Below are 22,316 nucleotides of genomic sequence, written 5' to 3' on the forward strand. Positions count from 1 at the left end.
AACCGCTGGTGACGTAGGCCCGGGGATCTGCAGGCAGGTGCTTAGTTGCCTCGCGCCAGTTGCTGCTGCATTTGCTGCGAGAGACCCAGAACGCGTTTTCGAGGTGAGTGCAATTCCCCCTTTTTAATAATGCACCCTTTTTTGGCCCTGAGCGCCTCCTTTTTTTGCATAGCATCTCCCTGTTGCCTTCCTTCCTATTGCATGGGGAGGATAACCTTCATTTGACACATGCGGAACGATGCAGGGGGTTGTGCATCATATTGCAAAGCAAAGGTGGAGGGGAGGCATCTTAAGCCGGGCTGGAGGTGCTTCAAGGGTGCATAGCGTTGCGGGGGGGGTATCATTTTGCAAAAACAAAAACTGAAAGAACCACGCAAGCCGGAGGGAGGGGAGTTTGTGCGTGCAATGCGGGCCTGTGCAATGCGATGCAGATGGTAAACAGGCGGCTCAGGCGCAGGTTGCAATGGCAGGGAGGCAGGCAGAGAGAGGCAGCTGGGGCGAGGCCTGAAGCAAGAAACGGGGGTGGAAGGAGCAGGAGGAGGAAGAGGAAGGCGAGACGGTCCTTCTCTTGGCATCTTGGCTCCCCTCTTTTGCAGCCCATGCAACCCACTAAATGCATTGGCAGGTCTCTTCCAGGCGGATCCAGGATTGCAATGGTCTTTCAAGCATGGTAAAGCCAGAGAAGAAGGAGCTTCCCGATCTGGTTTGACTCCAGAGATGCCCTTGCTTGGCTGTGGCCTTTTAAATGCAAGCTGATTTATTTGCAAGGTTGGAGCAAGGGGCTGGATTTCTAATGGTTGCTTATAAAGAGAAAAAAACCCATTGTTTTTCCAGAGTCTAGTTATTCTTGCAATAATTTATTAAGGATTCCCATTCTTGTTTTACTTTTTCTGGAGATTTTTTTGTTGGTTAATTCTGTGAGTTTATCCATTTTGATAATGCAGGCCATTCTTTTTGTCTCTGTTCCTCAGGAAGTGATGGAGCTTGCATCCCTTTTTGGATATGGAGGATTTTTGCATCCTTTGCATGTGGGGAGGAATGGCAGGTCCTTCCTGGACATGCCCACCGTCTCTGCTGGTGCCCAGTGCCAGGGCAGAGAGGTGGAATGGCCGCAGCATCCTTTTCAATATAGAAATTCTCCCCTCATCCCTTTTCTTGGCTCAGGAGGAGCCAAAGAGATCGGATTCTGCGTTGACAGAGAAGGGTGAGGGCCGCTGGTCAGATGACACAGAGGCCTGGCTGGTATGAATGATTGATGCCAGCCGGGCACTGGGGAAGCCAGGCAGCTTGTCACACTGGCCTCCTTGCCTTGGCCTGGCTGGTATGGCTGTATGTGTTACAGTGGGCCCTTAGCAGTGTTGGCCAACAAGCCTCGAAGATAATTCCCGGAAATGTTTGTCCCAAACCCGCTGAATCCCCCCAGATCACACGGAATATTCAGTCACAATTCCCAGAAAATTCCCATAATGTTAAAATCGCGGATGTTTTGCAAATAAACGTAAACATAATTGAATAAAAATAATTGTAACTTATTTCAACTCTCAAAATCACCATTGAACCAAACAAAGAATCTTTCAGTCCTTTTAAGATATTTATTTTGACATGAAGGGGGTTCAGGAACCTTTGTGCCAAATAGAAATGTGTTCGGCTGCAACCGCACTGCAGAAATAAATCCAGTTTGACACCCTTTTAATTGCCATGGCTCAGTGCTAGGGAACCCTGGGAATTCTAGTTTTCGGAGACATTTAACCTTCTCTCTCAGCAAACTCTGGTGTGACAACAAACTACAATTCCCAGGATTTCATAGCATGGCAGTAAAAACGGTATGAAACTGGGTTGTCTCTGGAGTGAAGATGCAGCCTGAGTTAGGTCCAAGACACACTGCAGAAATAAACCAGTTCAAGACCACTTTAGGTGCCCTGGCTCAGTGCTATGGAATCCTGGGAATTGTCTCTGGAGTCTGGAGTGAAAATGCAGCCTGAGTTGGGTCCAAGACACACTGCAGAAGTAGTCCAGTTTGAGACTGCTTTAACTGCCCCTGGCTCAGTGCTAGGGAACCCTGGGAATTGTAGTTTTGTAAGAAAGAGCTCTGGTGCCACAATGAACTACAATTCCCATGCATCTGAGGAAATACGCTTAAGTCTAGGAAAGCTCATGCTGCCAACTTTTCTTTCAGTGAGACTCAAAGGTGCTACAAGATCTCTCTCTCTCTCATCATCACCATCATTATCATCATTATTAAATCCAAATGCAGCTGAAGAAGTGGACTTAAATTGGCAACACTGATATCCTATAGACTCATTCTCTTGGGCTGTGATCTGGAAGCGTGGAGGCAATTCCCTTGTCAAACCAGGGAATCCTGGGAATTGTAGTTTGTTGTGACATGTTGAGACTCTGCTTTTACCGGCAGCCAGGGCTCCATGCATGAAATTCTGGGCTTGGTGGTTTGTTGTGCCCAGAATCCCATCATCGCAGGGAGCCTTGCAGTTAGAAGCAGTGCCAAACTGGATTATTTCTGCAGTATGGATGGCAATGGAAAAGGGAACGAAAAGAGAGCCGCAAAACAAAATTCTGGGAAGACAGGGCAGGGATGCCAACTTAGCAGGTGCTCTGCCCATGCTCAGAGGCATATTTAATCACTAACACACACACACACACTCAGGGACATCACATTCACATGATCACACAGCAGCCACTTTGCTTTCCCCTGAAGCCTGAATGCCTGAGGGGGAGGCAATCACTGTCCTCTCTCTGATTGGCTGAAAACTGTTAGTGTGATTCCTCCAAACGGTTGGTTGGTTGGTTTGCTCTTGCTCCGTCCTCGCTCTCTCAGAGGGAGTCATTGAGAGAGAGAGAGAGAGAGTTTTTTCTCCAGCCCTCTCTCTGATTGGCTGAAAACTGTTACACTCCAGCAGTCTGGAGCTGAAAGGGCCAAAGTCACGGAAAAGGCACTGAATTAGAGCCAGGCGCGAAAATCACACGAAAAGCTCTGAAAAGTCCCCGTTTTCGCGTGAAAGTCGCGAAATTGGCAACACTCGTCCTTAGGTATCTGCTGGGGTTTGGTTCCAGGACACCCCCTGGATAGCAAATCCATGAATTCTCCAGTCCCATTATATACAATGCAGTATTAGAATCATAGAGTTGGAAGAGACCCCAAAAAGGGGCCTGATCCAGTACAACCCTCTTCTTCTGCCATGCAGGAACTCTCAGTCAAAGCATACCCAACAAATGGCCATCCAGCCTCTGTTTAAAGCCCTCCAAGGAAAAAGACTCCACCAAAATCTCCAAGGAAGGATTGTGTTCCTCTGTCAAACATTTCTTACTCTCAGGAAGTTCCTCCAAATGTTGAGCTGGAATCTCTTTCCCTGGAGCTTGCATCCATTGCTCCATTGTGTTCTAGTCTCTGGAGCATCAGAAAACAAGCTTGCTCCCTCCTCAGTATGACATCCGCTGGGATTTGGTTCCAGAACCTTCTATGGATACCAAAATACATGCATACTCAAGTCCAATTATATATAGTGGGGTATTAGTATGATTATTATTGTGGGTCATTGGTATCCAGTGGCGTTTGGTTCCAGGATTCCACATGGATACCAAAATCCATGGATGCACAAGTCCCATTATAGACAATGGGGCATTATTACTACTGCTGTTGCTGTTGCTGCTGCTGTTACTACTACTACTACTACAGTGGGCCCTTGGTATCTCTATATGTATTTAATTGACAATTAGGATCCAGTTTCCATTTTTATATCATAGATATAAATATCCATGTTGGCTAAAGTAAAATTGGTTCCAGGATCCTCCGTGGGTACCAAAATCTGTGAATGCTCAATACCATGGATAGCAAAATATTGTCCCTTATATAAAAGGGCAAAATCAAGGTTTGCTTTTTGGAATTTATATATTTTAAAAAATATTTGCAAGCGATGGATGCTTGAATCTGTGGATAAAGAATCCATGGATATGGAGGGCCGACTGCATTATGCTTGATAGTCCAGCTTTCCTCACAAAGGCCTTGGGTCTCCTTTCCATCCATTATCACCCTCACAGTGACCCTGCAAGGCAGGCCAGGCTGAGAAAGTGGCAGGGCAGTCTTGGAATCATAGAGTCATAGAGTTGGAAGAGAGTCCCAGGGCCATCCAGTCCAACCCTCTTCTGCCCTGCATAGGTTCACCCTGTGAGTTTGGGGGGAGGGGACTTGAACCTAGATCTCCCAAGTCCCAGTCTGACCATTACACCTCACCTGGGACAGATGAATAGGAGAGGAGTAGTAAAGTGGAGCCTCCGTGGTCCAAATCAGTCTTTCTCAAGCTGGGGGGTTCTTGCCAGCCATTCTTGCAAGCAGGATTCTTCAGCCCTGACATTGCCAATGCTGAAGCCTTGGAAGCACTTGGAGAGCAACATGGTATCCATCTAGAGCTGGTTGGCTCTCCCTGGGCACTGCTAGTGGGTGCCACTTCTGGACTGGGCATCTCTGGAGGACTGTAGACCTCCAGAGATGGGGAGAGGACATCTTTGGTTTCCAGCATGCAAGTATTGGAAAGAGTGGTGTGGTGCCAGTTTTGTCCATGCAATGCCTGATACCACACTTTCTTTCTCCCAAGTTCTGGATCTGGAGGAAGGCACATTTCATATTATGTAAGCCTGTTTATTTTATGCAAGGAAAGCTGATGGGTTTTTGTTTTTTTTAACTCTCTTGATGTATTCTGTTCAGGATTTAGTTTGGGGAGATTTTGGTTAATTTTAGGAGGACAAGAGGAGGAATGTGATGCGACTGAGAAGGAAAAAGAGAGCAAAGGAGAAGGCGGTGGGGATGTGTGGCCCTCCAGATTTGGTGAACTCATGTTCCCATAATCCTTCACCATTGTTCAGGCTGACAGGGGATGATGGGCAGTGGATATCGCTAGCTTTTGGCTGGGATTCCTGCTGCAACAACCGTCCATGAAAATCTGAACCTTAGGTCCTGGGAATTGTAGTTTATTGTGGCACCAGAGGTCTCGGACAGACAAGGCCGAATGGCTCACAAAACTACAGTTTCCAGACTTCCCTAGCATTGAGCCGGGGTGGTTAAAGTGGTCTCAGACTGGATTATCTCTGCAGGGTGTTTTGGACCTTAGTTGTTAGGAGAAGAAGATGGAGGTTCTCCGAGACCCAAGTTAAATGTTGGATGTGGAGGACCAGGAATGTTTGTGTGTCTGCTGCTTGCATGCCACTTGGGGATCACATGATAAAAGGGCAGGTTGGAAATACCACAAGTAGGTAAATCTACCTGGTGCCATGATCCAACACAGGTGTAGAAGGGAGGCATCTTTGAATGCACCACTTGCTGGATCTGGAACCATCCATTGCTCTTGATGAGAGAAGGCATGGGAGTGTTAGAAGTAACCCCAAGGGCTATATATTCCAACCCCATGCCTTTGCAGGACCCCAATAGATTCTGCTGCCCATCTTTCCTTGCACATTCATCCCCTAAAGCAGTGATCCTCAAACTCTGGTGCTCTAAGTGTTTTGGACTTCAGCTTCCAGAAGCCTCTGCCATCTTGGCTAATTGTCTGGGATTCTAGGAGCTGAAGTCCAAAACACCTGGAAGGCCAGAGCTTGGGAGCTTGTCCCTAAAACAAGAACTGTTGAAAACATTTTCATCCATGCTGTCATTCGTGTCCAGATGTGTAGGTCCACAAATCCAACCTGTGAGGTGTGTTTTGAGCAATGCAGAAGAGCCTTAGTTATTATGTAGTGGTTTTGATGGGGGTGCATGCATGGAGCTGTTGTAGTAAACTTTGAAAGCCCAGCTTTCACCAAGATACTCCCCATAATGAAGGGCACACATCCACACAGCCAGCTTGGAGGCAGCTATTTTGATCCACAACAACCACCCAATTCTAGCATGCAAAGCAAATTTTTTGCAAGGCTACTGGCTCTTAGTTGATGGTTCAAGTTACCAATTCGTGTATTATAGCCAAGGAAAGCCATCTTCCTATCGTTCCTCTACCAGTTGGAGGACTATAGCAAAGCTCAGATGGAGCAGGGATGCAGGAGAGTGGAGAAAGATGGAGGAAATTTCATCCCTATCAGAAAGTGTCAGCAGTTCATTTCTGCAAGTCCCGACTTCATTTGGAGAAAAAAAGGAAGGCCATTTTCTCTTCTTCATCCAGCCTGCTTGCTTGTTCCTCCACAAAAGATTTCTTTCCATGCGCTCCAAGGAAAAATGCATTAAAAAGATGCTCACCAGCCTGCAAAGTTTTTCTGTGGCTCTACTCTTACATATGCACATATTAAATAATATGGTATATAAAAAGCAGATGGCATAAGATACCATCTTCTGCCAAGGCATGGCCTTCACCCTCTTTAGCTCCAGGCTTTTCCCTTCCAGGTGATGCTGAGAACTGAATCTTAGGGTGCATCTACACTACAGAAATAATGCAAATTGACACTACTTTTAAGTACTGTTGTGCCATCCTATGGCATCTTGGGATCTGTAGTTTTACAAAGACATTAGCCTTCTCTGCCAAAGAAGCCTGGTGCCTCACCAAACTACAGATCCCAAGATTCTGTAGGATGGAGCCATGGGTATTAAAGTGGTGTCTAGCTGCATTATTTTCTACAGTGTAAATGCACGCCTAGACTCAACCAGTCCTACCAAACGTAAAAAGTCATCCCTCTGTATCCACAGATTCAACCATTCATGGTTCAACTATCCTGGCACAACCCCAACGGATACCAAGGGCACACTGTAATAATAATACCCCATTTTATATAATAGGACATGAGCATCCACAGATTTTGGTATCCACGATGGGGTCCTAGAACCAAACCCTAGTGGATACTGAGGGCTCACTGTATAAGTGAAATGTGGCTCTCATCCTAAAAGTCCTAGAACTGGAAGAGTCCCTCAAAGGCCATATAGTCCAACCCCCGGCTCAGTGCAGGCTCTCCATTTAGTGCATCCTCAAAGATGTTCAGAGAATGAGACCCAACCACCTACCTCTTCCGGTGACTGGTTCCATTGTCGAATGCCTTTTACTGTCAACAAGTTCCTTTGAATGTTCGATCAAACTCTGCCCTTCTGTAATTTAAAACTATTGTTTATTTTATTGGATCCTGGGATGGGATCCAAGCTGGAGACCAAGGCAGTGGAACCATGAGACTGGTCCTGGTCCTACCCTTTGGAGCATCAGAGAACAAACCTGTCTCCTCTTCTTAATATTTCCTTGAGATATTTAAAAAGGGCAGCCATAACACCCCTCCATCTTCTCTTCACCAGGCCGAAAATCTTTCTCTCCTCATAGATTTTGTTCTTGATCCCTCTTAGCATCCTCATTGTCCTTCTCCACTTCATCTTGTCTACATCCTTCATAAAATGAGGCATCCAGAACGGGACACAAGACTCCAAATGAAGGCAGAGTCGCACAGAACATAGGGAGACAATGACTTCCCTTGACTTGGAAATGACTGTTTCTATGAATGCAGGCTAACATAGTATTTGCCTTCTTTGATGCAGCATCACATTGCTGGGTTGTGTTCAACTTTACATTAGGAATGAACTCCAAGGTCCTTTTCACATGAAGTACTGCTGAGCCAAGTATGCCGCCCCATCCTGCATTTGATTTTTTGAGACCTAAATGTAGAATTTAGTACTTGTCTCTTACTGGATTTCATTTTATTAATTTCTACACTGCAGCTCTGTTAAGTCATGTATCCCTCATCCTGTGTACATGAATCTGGTTTTCTGTGGCCTAAATATAAAATTCTATTTAAATTAATTTATAACCTGCTATGCTGGCTATTTGCTGTATTAAATGAATTGATTGATTGATTGGTATTCTGCCTTTCTTCTTCGTGGTCTCTGCGAATCATACAAATGGGTTTTACTGCGCCTGCGCAGTACTGTCGGAAACTTCTGGAATCACTGGGCACAGTACACTTTGCAACAAAAAGCAACTTTTTGGCGGTAACTCCGCCCACCTGTTATAAGGCCCCTGCCTTCCCGCTCTTTCCCCAGTTCCTTCTTTCCGCCGCGTTGGCTACTGTTGGAACTTCGCTCATCGCTCTTCTCGGTTAGAATCACTGGCTATTTGACTCGGACCGTTTTTGACCATTCTCTGGCTGACCTCCCACATTCGACTTCGGACTGTTCTTGACCATTCTCCTGCTGACTTTCCCCATTGTGCTTCGACCTCAGACCGTCTGACTCCGTCTGCTTACTCGGAAAGATGTCGCCTCCGTTCAAGAAGTGCAACGTCTGCGGGGGCAAGCTCCCAGTTCAGGACCCGCACTCGTCCTGTTTGCTCTGCCTGGGGAAGGACCACGACATGAAGGCTTGTCAGCTCTGCAAGTCCATGACGTCCCAAGCAAGGAAGAATCAGGAGTCCCATCTGACCTCAGCGATAGCACAGGGTAAGGTGCAGGGGGAGGTTTCCCGGCCGGCGTCTGCCCCCTCTCCATCGACTGCGGCCTTGGTTTCCAAGCCTCGGGACATCCCTTCCAGTGCCGTTTCTGCACCTCCGGCTATTGTCCAGCCTTCTTCGGGGGTCCGTGGCCAGGATAAGCCCAGAGCCACCGACAAGCCTGTGCAAGTGGTCCGCGGCCCAGACAGGCCCAGTACCACCGACAAGTCCTCTAAGCGCCCCCACAAAAAGTCGGGGTCTGAGGCCGCAGCGGCTGCTGCTTCTCCAGAACAGACAATATCTGCTTCAAGGTCAAAATTGGCCTTTGGAACCGGCCGGGAGGCGTCCGTTCCACCCCGCAAGTCGACCGAACTGGCAAAGAAATCCTCCAAATCCAAGGAGGCTCCCGCCCCGGCCTCCACCTCGTCGGAACCGGGTGTCGCGGGACCGAGTCGTGCGTCTTCTGCACCCATAGACAAGACTCCTAAGATAGGGTCTTCGGTGCTCGTGGAGCTGGAGGACAACCCCTTCTTTCCTCCTGAAACCCCCAAGGGCCCCAAGAGGAAGGCTAAGATCCCTGAGTCTACTCCGGTGGCTCCTAAAAAGAAAAAGTCCCGTGAGGACGCCCCCAAGGATCCCACATCTTCGGGAAAGCCTCCCAAGCCGTCAGGTCACCCGTCGGGCTCCAAACACCGATCTCCAGACCGAGTGATCAAGACGCCGGTAGCTGCATCCTGGGCTCCATCACCTCCTTCCCGGGTTCGAGAGGAGGACAGCCAACACCTCTCACCACGAAGGGTGGAAAGTGCGACGACCCCAAGCCTCTCTGGACTCGTCGCTATTCCCGTAGAGGACTCAGAGGATGAGGGCTCCGTTTCGAGAGGACGACGTTCCCCCACCCCGGTGCCTCGCCCGTCACCCACACACGCTGCAGAGGTCAAACCCGACGACCCTGAGGTGTTCTATGATTCAGAGGTGGATAGATACTACATGGCGGTCCCTAGAGAGACAGCTCTGCACAAATTCGAGGAGGGACACCGTCGCCAGGTTCCCAAGGGGAAGCTCCCTGCTGTGCTGCCTGAACCTGGAAGACCAGAGTCAACTAAGGTGACTGGAAAGCACTCGGAACCAAGATCCCAGACGGCTCAGGACCCGGGCAGGGTAGAAGAGCTGAGGATTCAGTCCGACACTGAGTCAGACCTCAAGCTGGTCCCGTCCTCAGCCTGCCAGTCCGAAGATGAACTGTCCCCTCAGGACTCCCCTCAGGATATGCACCGCCCAGAGCTGGCCTCTCCCACAGATGATCTTCGGTCGTTTGGCGAACATGTCATTAAGATGTCCAGGGCCCTGGACATTGAACTCTCTTATCTGGAGGAGTCAGCTCGGGATCCACTCGAGCGGCGGGTCCACGGTCGGGTCCCAACGCCTCCATCTATCCCTCTCTTGCCCTCTCTGGAGACGATCATCAAGAGGTCTTGGGAGAACCCTGCGTCCCTGGTCGGGACTTCCGCAAGGTGGAATCTCTGTACCGCGTCTCCCCTGCGAGCTGCGCCTGGCTGTCAATGCATCCCAGACAGAATTCCGCCATCGTTGAGGGGGCTCAGGTCGCCTCCACACATAAACAGGCCACCTCTCCCGTGGATCGGGAAGCCCGCAAGATAGATGGTTTGGCCAAGAAGGCTTATTCCGCAACGTCTCTTGCCGTTAAGGCCGTGAATTACATGGCCTGTATGGGTGCATATGTACCCATATGCTCATATATATATATATATATATATATATATATATATATATATATATGCTCATGGAAGAGGTCTCACCGCTTATCCCTGACGTCCCCGACGACACGCAGAGGAAGCTCGTCGAGATAAGAGATGAGGCGCTCTCCATTGGGGGCTGGCTCATTACGGTGTCTCGGAACGTGACCGACTGCGCAGGTAGAGCCATGTCAGCATCGATGGCCCTCCGCCGCCATGCCTGGCTTCATGGGTCGGATCTCAATCCGGGAGTGAAAGCAGCTATTGAGGAGATCCCCCTCGACGGCTCTGGCTTGTTTCATGCGGACACGGATGACCGGCTCAACCGTAAATTTAAGATGAAGGCGACTGCCAAAAAACACGGCATGTCTTCCTCTTCGTCGGCTCTGTTCCGAAAGAAGCAGCGCCCCTGGCAGCCTCAAGGTCAGTCCTTTAGACCTTCCGGTCAGGATCGCCAATACCAGCAACAGGGGCCCCAGCGTTCCAGGTACCCTTCACAGTCTTCCTCCTCTTCTGGCAGGCGAGGCGGTCCTCCCCGCTATCGGAAAGGCTGCAGGCAGGATAATGACCAAGCCAAGAAAAGGCCCTGAAGTGTACCTGCGCACTTCGTCCCCGCTCCATTTTTTCTAAACATTCTGCAGCCCTTCATTAACACCTGGGCTTCCATCACGACAGACTCTTGGGCACTTAACATCGTCCATAGGGGTTATGCCCTCGAATTTGAATCCCTTCCCCCCAAGGGGAAATTTCTCTCAACCCTACCCTCGGACACTCTTCTCGACGAAGTGCGCTCTCTGGTAGCTAAAGGGGCCATCTCTCCAGTCCAGCGGGACGACTTGGAGGGAGCCTTCTTTTCAAGATATTTTACTGTCCCAAAGCCGGATGGCGGGATCAGACCCATTTTAGACCTCAGAGACTTAAACTCTTTCTTCCGTTATCGTCGGTTCCGGATGGTAACCTTGTCTTCTATTCTACCCCTCCTTCACCAGGGACTCTGGTTCGCCACAATCGACCTCAAGGATGCCTACTTCCACATATGAATCCGAGAGTCCCACAGGAGATTCCTCACCTTCGCCGTCGGCTCCGACGCCTATCACTACAACATCCTCCCTTTCGGTTTGGCCACGGCTCCAAGAGTTTTCACAAAGTGCATGGCGCTGGTTGTAGCTTACCTTCACCAAAGGGGCTACAGAGTCTTCCCATACCTAGATGACTGGCTCTTAGCTGCCGACTCGGAAGCCGACCTCCTCAGTGTCATCGACTTCACGCTGACACTACTCAGGTCCCTGGGGCTGATAGTGAATCTCGAAAAGTCTCGCCTGAAACCCTCCAGACAAGTGCGTTTTATCGGGGCGGTCCTCGACTCTGACACATGCATCGCATACCTTCCTCGGGACCATTTCCTGGCACTGGAGTCCTCAATAAGGCCGCTCTTGACCCACAGACGGGTCAGAGCCAGGGACGTCCAGGTAGCTTTAGGCCACATGGCCTCTACCACTTTTGTGACACCATGGGCAAGGCTTCGGCTTCGGCCACTCCAAAGATGTTTCCTCTCGATTTTCAACCCAGCATTAGACTCTCCTCTCAGATGGCTCACGATCCCAAGGCCCGTCGCATCCTCCCTCAGGTGGTGGCAAGAATCCCGAAACGTCTGCGCAGGCTTACCTTTCTGCCCGCCTCAACCGCAGCTAACCTTGACGACGGATGCGTCCCTGGAAGGCTGGGGAGCTCATCTTCTCGACCTCAGCGTGAGAGGAAAATGGTCCCTAGACGAGAGGTCTCACCACATCAACGCGCTGGAGATGCTGGCAGTAGAGAAAGCCTTGAGATCCTTCGAAGAGACTGTGACCGGCAAGGTGGTCCTTCTCAGAACGGACAACACAAGGGACAACACTACCTCAACAAGCAGGGGGGCACCAAGTCAAATACGTTGCTGGACATCACACTACGAATCTGGTCTTGGTGCATCCCGAAAAATGTCCTGCTCCAAGTGGTTCATCTCCCAGGGGAGGAGAACGACTTAGCAGACCAGCTCAGCAGGACGTCGTCGGTGTCCCACGAGTGGAGACTCCATCCAGAGACAGTGGCCGAGATATTCGATCGGTGGGGGACCCCTTCGATCGACCTCTTCACAACCGACGTCAACACCCACTGTCCCCAGTTCTGTTCCAGGACGCGCAGCAGGAATTCCCTCGGCGACGCGTTCGCCTTTCGGTGGTCGGGGGACAGGCTCTACGCATTCCCTCCATTCCCATTGATTGTCCGGGTGGTGGCCAAGATGACGGTGGACCGCTCAGACGCGATCCTCATCACACCATGGCGGCTCAGACAGCCGTGGTTCCCGTCGCTACTACATCTGTCAAGGAGAACCTGGCTCCGCATCGAACCCCGCCCGGACCTGCTCACAATCCAGGACGGACGGGTGCGTCATCCAGATATGGATCACCTACCACTAGTGGCTTGGAGGCTCCATCCATCCTTAGCAGCCTTGCCGGACCCTGTACGGAGGGTGATCCTGGCTGCTCAGAAGCCTTCCACTCGCAGGTCCTATGCCTTCAAATGGAAGAGGTTTTTGCAGTTCCTGGCGGAGAGGGACCTCCCCCCTGACCAGGTCACAACTCCGGTGCTGCTGGAGTTCCTTATGGCGCTTCTGGAGGCCAGGCTCGGCTTGACCTCCATCAAGTGCTATCTGTCTGCAGTCTGCTCCCATTTCCAATTTGAGGGCAGACCCTCCTTTTTTAGGGATCCCTTAGTGAAGGGTTTCCTAAAGGGTTGTGGGAACCTCTACCCCCCGGTGTCGGTACCGACTCCGGCTTGGAGCTTGGATGCTGTGCTGGCGGCCCTACAGTCCAAGCCTTTCGAGCCGATGGCCACAACGGACTTGAGACTCTTAACCTGGAAGACTGCTTTCCTTGTGGCCATCACATCTGCCCGCCGTGCGGGTGAACTTTGTGCCTTACGGAGGGACCAGCCCTTCTTAAGGTTTCATAGGGACAGGGTGGTCCTCCATACCGACATCACCTTTTTGCCAAAAGTGGTGTCGGCATTTCACTTGTGTCAGGACATTGTGTTGCCTACCATGGCCTCGAACCCGATAACAGAGGTCAAACGGACTCTGGATACTCTAGACGTTAGAAGGGCTTTGGCCTTCTACTTGGACAGAACGTTGGGTTCGAGCCGATCCGAGAGACTGTTCCAGTATTACTCGGAACCAAAGAAGGGTCTGCCGGTATCGCCGCAGAGGTTTTCGAAATGGGTGGCTGAGACTATCCACCTCTGCTATGAACTGTTGAGCAGACCTCTCCCCGCCAGGGTACGGTCGCATTCAACCAGGGCGGTAGCTGCATCCTCCGCTTTTTTGACTGGGGTGCCCTTGGAGGATGTTTGCAAAGCTGCTGTTTGGTCCCAGTCAATGACATTTATTAAACATTACAGGCTCGATACTAGGGCCAAACGGGACGCAGCGTTTGGAAGGGCAGTACTGGTTTCAGGGTTACATTAATGTGGTATTATGTACCTTCCATCTGTATATTGATGTGTTGATGCTGATTGGTTGCTTAATCCTTACGGCCTCTCACCAAATGTTTCTTACCTCATTACTTGACCATATGCATGGTTACTTATACAATCCTTTGACCATCACACATTGTTTGACCATATCCATTGTTCGACCATATGCATTGTTGCTTATGCAATCCTTTGACCATTATGCATTGTTTGTTCATGCAAAGATATGGTGTCTGTTAGACAAGAAATTTCTGGGTTATTTGAAAAGATGACTGACTATGTTTGCATTGGATTCATAACTTTATTGTGAATAATAAATTACATTGCTTGAACCGCATCTGGCCTCAGGACACTCCCTCCGCCACTTACCTCAGCTTGTCAGTCTAAACCCATTTGTATGATTCGCAGAGACCACGAAGAAGAAGGACAGGTTGCATACCTGTAATGGTATTTCTTCAAGTGGTCATCTGCGAATAAATACAAATCCCGCCCATCCTCCCCTCAGTGTCCTGCTCTTGGTTTGCTCATTACAAGTCGCTTTCGCGGCGAAAAGTTTCGGAACTGGGGAAAGAGCGGGAAGGCAGGGGCCTTATAACGGGTGGGCGGAGTTACCGCCAAAAAGTTGCATTTTGTTGCAAAGTGTACTTTGCCCAGTGATTCCAGAAGTTTCCGACAGTACTGCACAGGCGCAGTAAAACCCATTTGTATGTATTCGCAGATGACCACTCGAAGAAATACCGTTACAGGTATGCAACCTGTCCTTCTCTGAGTGCAAGATCCATAAGGATTTTAATGCTGGTGATACTACACAAAGTTAAGAGGCAGCCATGCTAGTCTGGAAAATCATACTTTGGAGGTATGCTGTTTAAATGATACATGCATTTTAAGAGGCCAGAAGCTGGACTGGAGCATGGCTTTGGCATGGCTTCTGGCATCTTAGGATGCATGCAGCATTAAACAGCATATCTCCAGAACGACCTGAAACAGCTTTATTTTGGCCTGTCTGTTTAACCAAGTAGATGTGTTCCTGGGCATGCTGATTTCTCCTTGGCTGAAAATGAGAGGCAGGTTCTCATTCTGAGCTCCTCTCTAATCTCGTTTCCTTGTTATCCTCCTGAATTTAGCCGCTCTTGTCATCATTAAATACGCAGAGCCAGGCTGAGGCGTCCAAAAGGCCTGGAAAGAAGGAGGATGAAAACCCAGCCAGTGTCTGGTTGTGCCCTCCAAGTCTCCAGCCCCGCCATGTGCGCCATTTGGCACACTAGCCACAATCCGGGGTGTGAGCAGCACCAGTGCTACCCCTTTCAGCTGACAAAATTGGGTTGAGATTGCCCCGGCTGCCTCAGCCTTTTCTTGTAATCTCCTGGTTCCCTTTGTGCCAGGAATACTTCCACCATCTTTAGTGCCAGGAACAGTTCCACTGTCTCCTGGTTTCCTTTGTGCCAGGAACGGTTCCAACATCTCCAGGTTCCTTTTCTGCCAGGAACGGTTGTACCATCTCCTGGATCCTTTTGTGCCAGGAACATTTCCACCATCTCCCAGTTCCTTTGGGGCCAGGAACAATGCCATCATCTCCCGGTTCCTTTTGTGCCAGGAATGGTTCCACCATCTCCTGGTTTCATTTGTGACAGGAACAATGCCACCATCTTTCGGTTCCTTTTTTGTCCAGGAATGGTTCCACCATGTTCTACTTCCTTTTGTGCCAGCTGAATAAGCAAACGGCAAGGCTAGTGAATTTTCTACTGTAGCTGCAGAGCTTATATTGACCACGCACATGGAACCAGGTTTTTTGGCCTAGGATTTGCTTTTTTGCCTCCCTGCAGAGGGGCCTAGTGAATTTTGAAAAGGGAATTCTCACTTCTGGTGCATCCCTGGGCGTGGAGAACTGCATGCGCCACCAGTGGGAGCAATCCCTATATTGGGCAGCATGCAAGCCAAAAGCCAGGCATGGGTCCCGAACTGGTTAGCCAGCCTTCCCTCCAAGTACCCTTTTTTTCTGGCAGAAAGGGAATGTGAATTGGACATTTCTAAGATCTGCAGACTCTTTCAACATTCAACCCCCCTCCCCCCAAAAAAGTTGGGATTCCTTGGTATCCGCTGGGTTTTGGTTCCAGGACCCTCCATGGATACCAAAATCCATGGATGATCAAATCCTGTTGAATACAATGGCATAGTAAATGATGTCCCTTATATAAAAGGGCAAAATGAACGTTGGCTTTTTGGAAACTTTATAAAAGTATTTTCAAGCTGTGGAGAGCCAACTGTACCTATTTGTGCCCACACAGAAACACACCCTTTCCAGGCTTGTTTGTGCTCTTCCCCATCATGGAGAAACTGGAGCCATGTGCCCAAAGGAGGGTGACTAAAATGGTGAAGGGTCTAGAAACCATGAAACCCTATGAGGAAAGACTTAGGGAGCTGGGCATGTTTAGCCTGGAGAAAAGAATGTTAAGACGTGATCTGATAGCCCTGTTTAAATACTTGAAGGGAGGCCATATTGAGGAGGGAGCAAGCTTGATTTCTGTTGCTCCAGAGAACAGGACCCAATGGAGCAATGGATGCAAGCTCCAGGGAAAGAGATACCAGCTCAGCATTCAGAGGACCTTCCTGACAGTAAGGGCTGTTTGACAGAGGAACACACTCCTTCCTTGGAGATTTTGGTGGAGTCTCCTTCCTTAGAGGTCTTTAAACAGAGGCTGGAGGGCCATCTGTCAATGGGGATGCTTTGATGGAGAGTTCCTGCATGGCGGAAGAATGAGGTTGGACTGGATGGCCCTTTTTGAGCTCTCTTCCAACTCTGTGATTCTATGATAATCTAAAATAGCCATACCTTGCGTTTTTTCACAATCCAGTCAGCCCCAGACTAGCTTAGAGGGCAGACATTTTTGCCCTGGACCTGTAGTTGCTGCCTGTGGCAGAGTGTTTGGGGGCCAAGGTTGGCCTGAGACCTTTTGGGTTCTGGGTTTCATCCCTCATTTTCTCCTTTTCTGGATTGTTTTAGAGCTACTTGTGTTGTTCTGTTGTCAGTTGTTGTTGTTTGCCTTCACATCATTTCTAATTTGTGGCAACCCTAAGGCAACCCTATTCTGGGGTTTTCTTGGCATGATTTGTTCAGAGGAGGTTTGCCTTTGCCATGCCCTGAGGCTGAGAGAGTGTGACTTGCCCAAGGTAACTTAGTAGGTTTCTATGGCTGAGCAGGAAATCGAACCCTGCTCTCCAGAGTTGTAGTCCTTCACTGAGACCACTATGCCATGTTGTCTGTACCCTTCCTTAAAATCTCTGGACTGTTAGGCAACTCATAATCCCTTTGATAAATACAGTATATGTAAATCAATGGTGCTTTTCTTCTCCCCAACCTGTGCACAGCTGGCCCGAACCCACATTAGTCTCTTGAATCTAGCCGCAGTGACCCACATGGACACACCAATACAAGCTGGGCAGAAAAGCAGTGGCAGTGTCCTCATGTTGTGTTGCTGCCTTTGCGATGCAAATGCACATTTTGTTGTGGTGCTTTTAGTTTTTTATGTCCTGCTTTTCTCCAAAAGGAGAGCAGGAAAAAGGCCTGGGTGGCAGAGATGCAGTTTAGGCAAACAAAATTGAAACCAGTGTCTTCATTTAAGAAGAACAATGTAGGTTGAGTCACTCTTGCCTGGAATGCCAAAATCCTAAATACTCCAAAATGGTGCAGGTGGGTGGCTGAGAGAATGACACCTTTGCCTTCTGCTGATGGTTCAGCAGACACAAACTTTGCTGCATGCACAAAATTATTTAAAATGTGTATAAAATCACCTTCAAGTGTATAAGGAGTATAAGAAACATAAATGAATTTTATGTTTAGACTTGGCTCCTGTCTCAGAGGCATCTCATTATGCGTAGGCAAATATTCCAAAATCTGAAATCCAAGTGGCAACCATGGCCTAACTCAGATTGTGTTGGTTGCAACTCCCAGCATTCTTCGGCATTGCCTGTGCTTGCTAAGGCTTGTGGGAGCTGCGGTCGAGAGGGCTGCATAGCCCCAAACCTGTATTTATTTATGGTAGGCTTTCTTTAGGGTTGCTGCAATTTGGAAACGACTTGCAGGCACACAGCAGCAACAGCAACAAACAACAACACAAAAGGAAACCCAATCCAATTTCTGTAAAACGTTTTAAAGTTTAAAAAGGTAAACAAGCAACCCAATTAAAAGCAGGAGAAATTTAATCATTAATTCATTTCACAGCTTTGAAAACATGATGAATATAAAAGCCATGGAAACACATTGTCGTGCCTTGATTTGCCTTTTTTCACTGCTGCCATTTGTCTGTTCATGGTTGTTATTCCCTGCTTCGATCCATGGGGAGAGTGGGTAAGAAGAAGAAGAAGATGATGATGATGATAGTTGTTGTGGATGTTAAACTTGGGAGCCACTGGGTTACGGTTATGGTCTGGATTTACCAGATGGATGGATCAATCTTTGGAAAAAGATGTGGACAGAATGGCTTTCCATTTCCATGCAATTGCACATTTTTTATGAGAAATAAAAAAGCTCTTTTGGAAAGGGAGGCAGTATCCTTCCTCTGCTTTCTTTGGGCCTTTTGTTTTCCTGGTTTGGCATAGGTGGGGGGGCTAAGAAACCCACCTCCGAGAGGCATCTGTTGGCTGCAAAGAGATGATCAATCCAATTAGTTTAATTGTTTGCTGAGCAGCCCTGCAAAAAAGTCTTTCTTTCTTTTGCTGCTTTACAAACCTGCTTCCATCTGCCTTTTTACACCCAACCAGCCCTTGCGGCAGCGAGCAGCAAATAAACTGAGATGGCCTCCTCTGTGGTCTTCTCAGCCTGCTTTTTTATCATTCCTTGATGGTGCCGGAGAGTGACGTAAAGTGGATTTATTTGTCTGCACATTTTTATCATGTCCTGCCTTCCACGGGATGGAACTGCCATGGCCAGACCGGTTCACAACAACCCTGTGAGGTAGGCTGGGATGAGAGTCAGAGAAAACAAGGCCAATCATAACCTCTCCAAGTGGAAATCCTCTTGGGATGGTAATCTTATACAGCTTATTATATTCATTCAGAGGTCTGGCTATGGCCCTCTGCTGATCCAGGCATCTGTATTTTATTTACTCTTTTTAGGAGATAGATAGATAGATAGATAGATAGATAGATAGATAGATAGATAGATGATAGATAGATAGATAGAGGAGACTGTGGTGTAGTAGTTTGTGTTGGACTATGACTCTGGAGACCAGGGTTCGAAGCATCCCCCATCTTCCATGAAAGGAGGGCTCGGACTCTCTCTGTGTTTCTCTTTCCACCAATATTTCCTAGCCTTCCTTTTTGGGTGATCACAGCAATATTTCCAAATTTAATGGAAACTCCCTCCCCCCACTCTCCTCTTTTTGTTAAAATCGAGGTAGACAAAGTCAAAGTCGCACTTCTCAGTCCAGTCAACTGAGTGGGTCTATTTCTCCGCAAGACCAACAAAGCCATAAGAAACAAGCAGCTTCGTCATATTTTAAAAACCAGACTGAGGTTGGGGATGGAGGCAGTGCCACATTTTGGATAAAACTAGTCTTCAAAGGGGATCCACTGTCTATTGCCAGTTTGTATTTCTTGGTTTCATGGCTGGTTTTCTGGGAAGGTTTAAAACTTGACTCTCCAGAACTCTTCGGGAATATGATAGCATCTCAGAAAAATGCAATTTTGGTGTGGCTGTGGGTCCAAGTTTGCAGGGCAGGGTATTGATGGGTTACTAAAAAGGGGCTGGAAACTTGTATTATAAGAATCATGGCTTAAAAGATTTTGGAAATACCCCAAAGCAAAGCAGATGGACAGGGAACATGAAAAGTTGGCATCATGAGACCAATTCAGAATTATCTCTTAGCTGTGGCCAACTAAGGCTTCATTCTACACTGTTGAAATAATACAGTTTGACCCCACTTTGCTGCTGGTAAAGTACAGTTTTAAGCCTTTGCCTTGCTCAGAGTTCTCTAAATGTCTTGCAAGCCAACAAGGCCTTTTAACAAAGATAAGTTTATCCGAAACTTGTATCTGTGTAGGTAATAACATACAAGATAGGTAACATAGCTGTAAATAAACCATAGGAAATGGATCCGTGGATATTTTTGTAATGCCCTATGTATTTTCTTGAATGTCCAACATTTTGTGTTGCCTTGTCCTCCTTTGTGATGATGAGTTCTGGTCACCCTGAATACATCACTGCTTTTAGGTGCGAGTTGTTATGCAGTTTCAGGTGAAGGAGCTCTGGAAACAGGCACCAAAACACACCTTTAAAGACTATATTTTAAAATTCTGGAATTAGCGAGGACTTGGAGGACCCACACTTCCCACCCCTGAAGCAGGGATGCTACTTTTGGGCATGAGTGAGTCCTGAGATGTCCCTTCTCAGGTCCATCTTGGGCTGCCGAGGGTCATCCGCCGTCTCCCCTCTCAGCCTTCTGCCATTTTCTGCCCCCCAGATGGCGTCTGCCACTGATGCCCGCTACGGCCAGAAGGAATCCTCCGACCAGAACTTTGATTACATGTTCAAGATCCTCATCATCGGCAACAGCAGCGTCGGGAAGACCTCCTTCCTCTTCCGGTATGCGGACGACTCTTTCACCCCGGCCTTTGTCAGCACTGTCGGCATTGACTTCAAAGTGAAGACCATCTACCGCAATGACAAGCGCATTAAGCTGCAGATCTGGGTAAGGGAATTGCTTGGGAGCCAGCCTACCTTGCAGGGTTGTTTGCAAGGATTGCCCCTAAATAGGTCTGTCGTTATTCCCTGGCATCTCCCAAATGCAAGGCCTTTAGTCTCAGTTTCAGTAGAATACATGACAGTAATGTTAAGAGAAAAATTGTACAGTAGGCCCTTGCTATCCATGGGATTTGATTCCAAGGCCTCCCGTGGATACCAAAAATCAAAGTGTTCTAGTAAAATCGTATCCCTTATATAAAATGGTAAAGTCGAGGCTTGCTTTTTAGAATGTATAGATTTTAAAAATATTTTCAAACTGGGGGTGCTTATATCCATGGATATGGAGGGCTGGCTTATAAATTGCCAGTCAACAGTGTGACTGATGGGCATTAGTTGGGAAGCAGAGGGAAGAAATTGCCCTGCAACTCCCAGAATCCCCAGTCAGCATGGCCAGGGGTGGGTTTCTGGTGTCCGTAGTCCTAAAACGTAAGTTGCACAAGCTCAGTTCTTCATGCTGCAGCCTTATTTGTCCTACCAGGGAAGAAGCCCCATTGACTTCAGTGGGACTTGCTTCTGACGTGACCATGGGTGTTATGAGGAATTTCTGTCTGAAGCAGGTGGAGGGTCAGCCGACTTTGCTTGAAGAGAAAGGAGATTTAAACACATGAAAGAACTGCAGCTGTTTTTTGGCGGTGGGGGAATCCATTAACACTTTTCTTTTTGTGGCAGTTGCAGTACATAGACAGTTAATATTTGTAGAGTACTTGGCCACCATCAAGTCATAACATTCATGTCAGCTATTATTATTATTATTATTATTATTATTATTATTATTATTATTTTGCTTTATTTATATAGCACTGTAGATTTACACAACGCTGTACATACAAACATTAAAACAGATAAAGTAAACCTGCCCATGGTGTACAGTCTAAGAAATAATAGCATAATACATATAAATAATACATAACAATACAGGAAGGGGTACAGTAAAGTAAAGCAGGCAACAAATTAAAAATGTCACCCACTCAATTCAGAGGCTGTTGTGATCGACTGAGGCAAAATTGTCTGTCTTCACCTAAATTCTGAAAATTGTACTTTTAAGGGACTACACCTGCCAGAATCCCCTGGCCCCAAAGCCATTTTTCCAGCCTCTGACCCACTTAAGTCATTTCTGTGGTGTGACTGGACATGGCATCAGAATGCCCATCTGCGACCCTCTCTAGCACTGAAAATATACCTGGGAGGTGGGTGCCAGCCCTTTGGGGGAGGTTTTTGGCGATGGAGCAGCATGAGGAAGGTTGGATTGTGCTCCGCTTCCTACTGTATTCCCCTTCCATATGAACAAAAGCCATGCTTTGGCTTTGAGCTCCTCCATCCCAATGTTTCTTCCAGGACACGGCTGGGCAGGAGCGGTACCGGACCATCACCACTGCCTACTACCGAGGCGCCATGGGCTTCATCCTGATGTACGACATCACCAACGAGGAGTCCTTCAATGCTGTCCAGGACTGGTGAGTCTGGGCACTGGAAGATGGCCGTGGGGGCCACCCCCCTGAAGCCTCTTGCAGGAACCCACTTTTCAAATCTTTGGAATGGTATTCGTTTCTAAAGGGCATTTCCGAATGCAGAAAAGAGGCATGGGGATAGGAGAGGCAAGGTGGGCTCAATAATTTTACAAGACACAGTTCCAAATATGATTTTTTTATGCCCTTCCCACTGCTGAGTTTTCTGAAAGCCACTGATTTATCTATAGCCTTTCCTCAAACCTGTAGAATTATGGGAGGCCAGGGTTCAATTTCCCACTTGGCCACAGGTGATCGTTGTGTAACCCTCTCTCAGCATCCTAAGAAGGCCATGATGGTAAACTCCTCTTGAATAATAAATGTCATCTAGAAAACCCCAGGAGAGCTTTGCCCTAAGTCACAGGAGACAGCTCAGATCCCCTCTGCTCACCCATGGAAACCCACTGGGACAGGTTAC

At 48.2% G+C, this 22,316-nt stretch overlaps 1 protein-coding gene across 1 annotated transcript in view; it reads left to right on the forward strand.

Annotated features, from left to right (window-relative positions):
- LOC149284568 (ras-related protein Rab-3A-like) overlaps positions 1 to 22,316 on the forward strand; it is a 24,826-nt gene continuing 2,510 nt past the window's right edge. Inside the window, exons 1-3 of the mRNA XM_089496575.1 lie at positions 1 to 103; positions 20,113 to 20,340; positions 21,729 to 21,847. Of these exons, the coding sequence (XP_089352701.1) occupies positions 20,113 to 20,340; positions 21,729 to 21,847 (347 nt within the window). The 5' untranslated portion in view covers positions 1 to 103. The remainder of the gene's footprint in view (positions 104 to 20,112; positions 20,341 to 21,728; positions 21,848 to 22,316) is intronic.

The sequence above is a fragment of the Sceloporus occidentalis genome, unplaced genomic scaffold (genome assembly GCF_023333645.1).
Source record: "Sceloporus occidentalis isolate IW3139 unplaced genomic scaffold, rSceOcc1.0.p SCAF_91, whole genome shotgun sequence".
Classification (NCBI taxonomy): Eukaryota; Metazoa; Chordata; class Lepidosauria; order Squamata; family Phrynosomatidae; genus Sceloporus; species Sceloporus occidentalis.